This window comes from Calidris pugnax, unplaced genomic scaffold (genome assembly GCF_001431845.1).
Source record: "Calidris pugnax isolate Ruff unplaced genomic scaffold, ASM143184v1 scaffold187, whole genome shotgun sequence".
Lineage (NCBI taxonomy): Eukaryota > Metazoa > Chordata > Aves > Charadriiformes > Scolopacidae > Calidris > Calidris pugnax.
The window spans coordinates 2,176,855-2,185,164 of record NW_015090969.1 but is presented as its reverse complement, the minus strand read 5'-3'; the positions used below and the strand labels follow the sequence as shown (position 1 = coordinate 2,185,164).

General features: G+C 58.2%; 1 protein-coding gene and 1 long non-coding RNA gene across 3 annotated transcripts in view; one reads left to right on the top strand and one right to left on the bottom strand.

The window, feature by feature from the left end:
* The first annotated feature begins 93 nt into the window (after window positions 1–93).
* Window positions 94–1,459, top strand: LOC106894216. The gene is made up of 2 exons (XR_001413235.1): window positions 94–358; window positions 1,057–1,459. It is a non-coding gene; the product is annotated as an uncharacterized LOC106894216 (long non-coding RNA).
* A 1,658-nt stretch (window positions 1,460–3,117) lies between these two features.
* FRMD5 (FERM domain containing 5) overlaps window positions 3,118–8,310 on the bottom strand; it is a 91,505-nt gene continuing 86,312 nt past the window's right edge. The window contains exons 13-14 of one of the 2 annotated variants that reach the window (XM_014952756.1): window positions 5,063–5,415; window positions 3,118–4,883 (exon numbers count right to left, since the gene is read on the bottom strand). In XM_014952756.1, the coding sequence (XP_014808242.1) occupies window positions 4,836–4,883; window positions 5,063–5,415 (401 nt within the window). In that variant the 3' untranslated portion in view covers window positions 3,118–4,835. Of the gene's footprint in view, window positions 5,416–8,310 lie in introns of both variants that reach the window. The other variant, XM_014952758.1, reaches the window with a different exon arrangement.

Here is an 8,310-nt window from a genome sequence, read left to right as displayed (position 1 = left end):
AACCTGCCCTTGAACCCCTCCAGGGATGGGGCAGCCACAGCTTCTCTGGCCAACCTGGGCCAGGCTCTCACCACCCTCACACCAAAGAACTTCTGCCCCACGTCTCATCTCAGTCTCCCCTCTTTTAGGTTAAACGTTTCCCCCTCCTCAAAGGGCCTTCAGAAAGGATGACCTTCAATTCTAGCAAAGAGCAAATCCAATTAAAAACACAAATTTAACACTGGCAGTTGGGATGTTGGTGTTTGGGAGCTAATGTTGGGAGGAGAGAGCTGCCAGGTTTAACACACGTCCTTCTGTCTTCCAGGGTCTATGACACCTCTTCTTTGTCACCGACGGTCAGAGCTCTCAGTACCATCAGGTGAGTGGAGGTGCTGGGGCTGAGGACAGCCCGGGCTGTGGCTGTTTCCCTGGTGGGTGCCGTGGTCCCCAACAGCCCCAGGGTGACGGGAGCCAGAGCAGCCCCAGCACCCTCCAGCCTGGGAATTCACCCTCGTCCCCACGGGTGCCTTTTGTCCCTCACCACGGCTGGGGCACAGCCAGTGAGCCCGCAGGGGTGCTGTGATGGCCTCTGAACAGAAAAGTGTGTGGTTTGGGGAAAAATCTCAGCACTTGTAGAACCCCCTTGTGCTCCAGTGGGCGAGTCACCGCCGGGGTGGTTTCCTGAGGGGCTGGAACTAGCCCAGTGGCTGGCTTGGAAATTCCTAGTTTGTGGTTTATTGACAGGCTTGATGTGTGTTTGTCCTATTTTTACTGATGTGTGCAACCTTGAAGTATGACTGTTTTGATGAATAATCACATCAAAAAGCACCCTCTCCTTTATCCTCTTGCTCCATTTCCTTCTCCCCTCCCAGCCTGGTGGTCACTGGGGGGGTGTGAGCAGTGGGACCTGCCCAACGCCGGGGGTTTAGGAGGCGAGGAAATGGGTTTAAGCACCTATGACATTAATGATGATACTTAAAAATCCTGGCTGCAAGAAGAGGAAGGTTCATCTCTTTGTTTGTTTGTTTGTTTGTTTGTTGTTTTTTTTCCCCCCACACTCTGTTTGTGTCCCCGAAGACACAACAACAACACGGGGCGCTGGCTGACGCGGTTCCAGGCGGTGTGGGACCCCCGGCGGGAGGATTGCTTCGTGGTGGGCAGCCTGGCACGGCCCCGCCAGGTCGAGCTCTTCCGGGACACGGGGGAGCTGCTGCACGCCTTCTCCAGCCCCGACTGCCTCGGCTCCGTCTGCTCCATCAACGTGCTCCATCCCACCAAGAACATCCTGGTGGGCGGCAACTCCAGCGGCCGCCTTCACGTGTTCAAAGAAGAATAAAAGTGGCTCAGAGAGAGATTTTTTTTTTTTTTTTTTTGCCTTTTTGCATTAAATTTGTTGAATCTCTATGAAGCTGTTTCTAAGCGAACTGCATTTTCTCAGGACAAGAGTATATTTTAAAACCTTTAAAATAAATCTTCTAAACTACGTTTGGCATTCTCTTCTTTGATTTAAAAAAAATAAATAAGAATTTAATCCTGCTTTGACAGTTGTACGAAAATAGAAGTATTTCCCCAATACTCAAGTCATTTTCCAAAACAAGAAAAACCCCTGGCTCAGGAGGGTACTTGCCCTGGGCCTGAGGCTCCAATTAATCATTTTCATTAGGGAATGTGAGGTGCTTGCTCTCTGCCCCCCACGTGGGGTTTTGGGGAGCAGGTGTTTGGGGTCTGTGTCCTCAGCAAAACATGTCCCTTAAGTGTCTGAGGGCTGGTTAAACCCCTCCTGGGGGCAGAAGGACAAGCACTGGGCGGGGGGGGGACTTGGTTTCTGGAGAAGCCCCGTGGTTCTGAGCAGAACTGGGGGAGTTTTTGGGGTGCAGGGGGTGCAGGCTGGGGTGGGGGCTGTGGTCCTGGGGCTCACTGGCCACAGCACCCATGAGCCCCCTCGGAGGGGGGCTGTGAGGGACCCCACTGGGACAGTGTGTCACTGGAGTGATGAACTGGTGCTGACAGTAACTCCTGAACAAAGCCCAGACCAGCGCTGGCGATCGTGATATTTAAATATTTATTTAAATTTAAAAATACTTCTCATGGCACCAATGATTTTTATGCTAACTAAGATACTGAGTATGTAGAAAAAGGTACATTTTGAAGGAAAAAATGTAACTTACAGTATTTGGCACATGAAAGGTTAATTTCTAGATTCTTTTTTTTTTTTTTATGAAAACTAAGAAATTCACATTGTCAGGTATTTTACCATCTACTGCGTGAAGATGCAGTACGCTAGTACGAGATTTATTTCTTTTTCTGATAGAAGAACCTATGGAAACAACATTTTAATATAAAGACAGGTAAAACTAAGGGGTGGTGGAACACAAGACGCGATGTGGAACCAACAGGAAAAACAGACAACGGGGGAAAAAAATTCCTAAGTGACCAGTTGTGGTGGTTTTGCAGTAAAAGGGGTGAAACCTGCGGAGGTGACGCTCGGGCTGGCGGGAATCGCGTGTGGAGAGAAAGCTGAAGGTGTCCAGGGTGGGAAGGGGGGGCTGCGCTGCGGGTGGAGGGGGTGTCCGGGCTGTGGGGACATCAGCAGGACATCAGCAGTGACGGGGACACACACACACACGCTGCGTCTGTAACCCGGGGCGAGAAACGTCAGGTTGGGGACTACCACGCACTGCATAGAGACACCAGAGACTACGGGCTGAGGTAGGACACTACGCTAAGAGTGAATTCCGCTGCGTTGCATAAAACGGGATCAAACGTGGAAAACAAATCCCTCCCCCCTCTCCTGGCAGCGCCCGAAGCGTCTCCTGACACCCCCACCACCCCCACCATGAGCTGGGGGCTCCACGCCAAGCCCCCCACGGCCCTGCTGCTGCCTCCTCGGCGGCGAGACACGAGGGCTGGGGGCTTTATCACCCCCCTCCCGGCAGCGCCCGGGGGCTCTCTCCTTATTGCGGGGCCAAAGGAGCCGGGTCTGGCCGAGGTGTCCTCACCGGGGGGCTCCTTGGCCGGGCACCGACCCGGGGAGCGGCGCTGGTCCCCGCGGGGGGATGGATGGGGGATGCTCAGAGACAACAACACAGAAATCAGGCTTTTCATTTTTGTTTTTTTCTTTAAAACTGCAGTTATGGCCCCAGCTTACGTAAAATCTCTCCCTGAGATGAAATAAAACTCGCTCACCTGTTTTTACCTTTTTTTTGTGTTTTGTTTTTTTTTTTTTTTTAAGTATGTCCAACTTCTCAACCAAAAACTTAACAGAACTGGCTTTTATTGCTCCCTGTGGAAATAAACTGCTGCTCCCCAGGTAACTGAAGGTCCCGGTGGTTACGTCACAAGCGTGATGAGTTGCTTTTATTGATTTTTGCTTAACAACAAGTATGTCTAATGGCTGTCCATTGGCTTGTTCAGTGTCACCTCCACTCCTGCAGTTCTGGCCTTTTTTTACCTTCAGGAAAGTCACAAAATTATAGCTCCTTCCTCTAGCCCCAACCCAGCGCCGGGTTCATCTGCTGTGAGGCTTCCAGGCTACAAACGTGCTTCCTCCCGAGCCGTTTCCTCAGTGCCCCCCACTTGGTTCAGCGGGGTCACTGACCGCTGCCACCGAGCCGAAAAGTAAAAAAAGACTTGATTAGATTCCATAATAAAATAGCATTTTGTTGTTAAAATAGACCTTGAAACAGTCTTTTTTTTTTCTTTTTTTTTTCTTTTTTTCTTTTTTTTGTACAAAACAGGTAGAACTCCCAGAGGCTGAAGGTCTTCCTAATAAATCCGACACGGTCACTGCTGGCTGCGCACCCGGCACTGGCTGGGGGTGCCCGGTGAGCTCTGCCCTCCCTACCCCGGGGAGCACCGCCCCGGCCAGGCTCAGAAGCCATGGGGAGAGGTCGAGTCCATGGGGCCAGGGCTGGCCTTCTCTGGGCGATGCTGTGCTGTGGGGCCAGGGTTCCTTTCCCTGGGTGATGCTGCGGCAATGGGGCCAGGGCTGCCCTTCCCCAGGTGATGCTGTGGTGTGGGGTGATGACTCCCTTCCCCAGGTGATGCTGTGGTGTGGGGTGATGACTCCCTTCCCCAGGTGATGCTGTGGTGTGGGGTGAAGACTCCCTTCCTCAGGTGATGCTGTGGTGTGGGGTGAAGACTCCCTTCCCCAGGTGATGCTGTGGTGTGGGGTGAAGACTCCCTTCCCCAGGTGATGCTGTGGAGCGGGACGAGGGCTGCGTGATGCTGTGGTGCAGGGTGAAGGATCCCATCCCCAGTCGATGCTGCAATGTGGGACGAAGGCTGCCCTTGGCGGGACGATGCTGTAGCATGGGGTGAGGGTTGCCCTTCGCTGGTCGATGCTGTGGCGCGGGGCAAGGGTTCCCTTCACTGGTCGGTGCTCCCCGTCGGCCTCACACCGCGCATCCCGTGTAGGAGACTCCGGGCAGCAGGGAAGGGTTTCTGCGAAGCGGTGCTCGGGTGATGTGCACGGTGGCGGATTTCGTAGCGTAGGAGTACAGGAGTGTGTAAATCAAGGCTGAGTAGCACCATTGCCAAAGCTCCTGCGTGACACAGCATCGTGCCGTGGCGGGCGGCCAGAGCAAAACAAACTCCTCTCTCTGCTCGGTGCTTCCCAAGTCCTGCGGGCGTCTGTGGGGGTCGGGACGGAGGGTGCTGTGCGGGCTCCGGGGGTGGGAGCAGCGGGGAGGAGGAGGAGGAGGCCCCGGGCAGGGGGGGATCTGCGCCCACCCCCCTCTTCCTCCCGGCAGGCGCCGTGGGTCGGGAGGGGAGGATTAGTGAGGGGGCCGAAGGACGGCGGCGGGTCTCTCCCCGGGCCCCCGGCATAGTTAGGTGGCGGCTCCTGCCTTCAGGTGTCAATGAGCAGGTTTACCATGGCGCGGACTTTGCAGGCAAACCATCGCCTGAGGGGACAAAAGTATTGGTAATGGAACTGCTCGAACTCGGGGGTCTGGCGGATATCACGGAAAAAGGCAGTGTCAAGGTCGGACTCGGTAAGGACGATCAGGAGGAGGAGCAAAACAAAGAGGAGTCCAACTGTCACAAGGAGCAAACGGAGGACACTTAAAACAAACTTATTCACCTGCTCGGCCTGCGCCGCCCCCAGGCCGCCGGCGCCCGGGCAGAGGGCCCGCAGCTCCCCGCCCGCCTCCTCCGCATCGCCCGCTGCCGGCGTGCCCGCCTCCGACTCCTTCTCCTCCTCGATGCTGCACGGGGCCCCGTTGGCCTGTCGCGAGAGCAGCATCAGCTCCAGGCTGTGCTCGGCCACCGGGGTGGGCAGCACGCTGTCCGCCGGGCTGTAGTTCTCGTCGGCGATGACGGCCACCCGCTCGCTGCTCTCGGCGCGGCCGCCCCGGCCGGGGGGGACGAAGGCGTCGCCATGGGAGGTCGATCGCACCGGAGTGGAGTGGGCGCTGTCACGCAGGGACTCCAGGCCTGGGGACAGCGGGGAGAGAGGGGGGACGCTCAGTAGATGGAATCGTGGAATCAGGGAATTGTCGGAGTTGGAAGAGACCTTCTAGAGATCTTCCAGTCCAACCCCCTGCCAAAGCAGGGTTGCCCAGAGCACATCACTCAGGAGCATCCAGGCGGGGCTTGAAGATTTCCAGAGAAGGGGACTCCACACCCTCCCTGGGCAGCCTCTGCCAGGGCTCTGCCACCCTTACTCCAAAGAAGTTCTTCCTCAGATTTGGGTGGAACTTCCCATGTTCCAGCTTGTGCTCGTTGCCCCTCATCCTGTCACTGGGAACCACTGAAAAGAGTCCGGCTCCATCCTCCTTCAACCCACCCTTTAGATACTTGTAAATGTAGATAAGGCCTCCCGTCAGCCTTCTCTTCTCCAGGCTGAAGAGCCCCAGCTCTCTCAGCCTTTCCTCATCAGGGAGATGCTCCAATCCCTCCATCATCTGTGTTGCCCTACGCTGGACTCTCTCCAGTAGTTCCCTGTCTCTCTTGAACTGGGGAGCCCAGAACTGCACACAGTATATTCCAGTTGTGGCCTCCCCAGTGCAGAGCAGAGGGGGAGAATGACCTCCCTCCACCTCCTGGCCACACTCTTCCCTATGCAGCCCAGGATCCCACTGGCCTCTTGGCCACAAGGGCACATTGCTGGCTCATGGAGAGTTTACTCTCCACCAGGACCCCCAGATCCTCCTCCTCAGAAGTGCTTCCCAGAGGATTCACCCCTAACCTCTGATGGTGCCTGGGGTTCTTCCTCCCCAGGTGCAGGACCCTACGCTTGCCCTTGTTGAACCTCATGAGGTTCCTCTCTGCCCAGCTCTCTGGCCTGTCCAGGTCACACTGGATGGCAGCACAGCCCTCTGGAGTGTCGGCCAGTCCTCCCAGTTTGGTATCATCACCTGACTTGCTGAGGATACATTCTGTCCCCTCGTCCAGGTCATTGATGAACATGTTGAACAGGACTGGGCTGAGTATTGACCCCTGGGGGACACTGCTGGTTACAGGCCTCCAACTCCGTTAATGACAACCCTCTGAGTTCTGTCACACAGCCAGGACTCAATCCACCTCACTGCCCCCTCATCTAGCCCACGCTTCCTTAATTTTCTAATGAGGATGTTATGGGAGACAGTGTCAAAAGCGTTGCTGAAGTCAAGGCAGATGACATCTGCTGCTCTCCCTCACTTGCCCGATGCCACCCTCAGCTCGGTGTCCCCCCCCACCCCGCAGAGACAGGGCATGGCTGCCACCGGCTGCGTCCTGTTGTTGTTTGTGGTCCCCTGGGCCGACAGCCACGGCCCGGCCGGAGCCCACAGCTCGTGACTGCGGCGGTGACGCCTGCACACCCGCCTGACTCGTCACCGACAGCCGCGGGCTGTCACTCTGCACTGCGGGCGGGCTGCTGGCAGGGCACCCGGGCTCGTCCCCCGTCCATCACAAACACCTCCAAGGGGAGGTGACAGCCCCCCCGGCAGCTGCCCCCGGGGCTTGAGGCCCCTTGGCTCCCAGCGGAGCCTCCATGGGCCGGGTGCCCGGACATGGGCAGGGATGAGCCAGGAAGCATGGCCATGGCAGGCGTGGGGGGCACAGGGATGGGATGGGATGGGATGGGGGGCAGAAAGGCACCCCCAGGGGTCTGTCCCGGGGCAGCCGGAGGGTCCCCACCAGCCCTGAGCCAGGGACCAGGGAGGAGCTCGCCCTGCGGCACCACTGGAGACGGCCGAACCGCTGCAGCCCACGGGGTGATCCGTACATCGTTATCCTTAGGGATTTAACCCCCGGCTGGCACGCCCCCCCCCCACACCCCTGCACCCCCAAGAGGTGCAGTGGGGTCCCCCCACAGCTGCAGCCCCAGGCGGGAGCCCTGGGACAGGCATCTCCTGCCCACCCTGCGGTGGGGGATGAAGAGCCCCCTCGGGGTGACGCGTGTGGGCAGCCAGGGCTGCTCCTGCCCCCGGCGGGGAGGGGATGGCCGGAGCTGCAGCCCCATCCTGCGGGAGATCTCCCCCAGAGCAGGACCCTCAGGGACTGCGAGTTGTCCCGGAGGTACCATCAGCTCCCATTTCTATGGATTCACCACCCAAAAAATGTTTGACACCGGCTCAGGCAGACGCAGAGGAGGGGGAGCCGCAGGGCGAGCCCGGTGCCAGCCCGACTCCCTGCCACGGCCCAGGCCTCGGGCAGGACCAGGGAACTCCCCTCCCACCAACTGCCCCCAATTCCACATTCCAAGAACCCCCACAAACTGGGGCGTGTTCCTTGCAGTTTTCCCAGCAAGAGGGGCAGCCGATGGGGGGGACTGGGCAGTTCTGCCATTGCACCCTCTGAGTGTCGGGGGGTGGCTGGGGTGGCAGTGGCCAGGACCAGTGTGTCCCCAGTGCCACCCGGCTGCCAGGGGGACGGGGCTGGGCATTTCCCCTGGCGGGGAGGGCACCAGAGCACCATGGCACAGTGTCACCGGGTGCCCTGGCCGGTGCCAGAGGGTGAAGCGAAGGGCCAGGGGCCCGTCCTGCTGCATTCCCCTGGACTTTGCCACCTCCTGCCTGTAAATACCCCCCGGATTCCTCCGGCTCAGCCCGGCTTAACGCCAGTGCCGCTGTGGGCACCCGGCGCCGGGGGCAGCTCCAGCGATAAGCGCGGCAGAGGAATAAACATGTTCTCACCCCGACAGCTATGTCTGTGGCCGGGCCACAAAACATCCCCCCGCGGCACCCGCTGTGTCCCCGAGGGGGTGGGCACCCTCTGGGGCAGGCAGCAGTCCTGCTCCCTGGGGAGGGCAGCATTGGGGGTCCCCCTGCTCACCACTACCATGACAGCAGTGCCAGTTCCCCCCCCAAAACCCAAACTTTCCCCCCCAAAACCCAAACTTTCCCC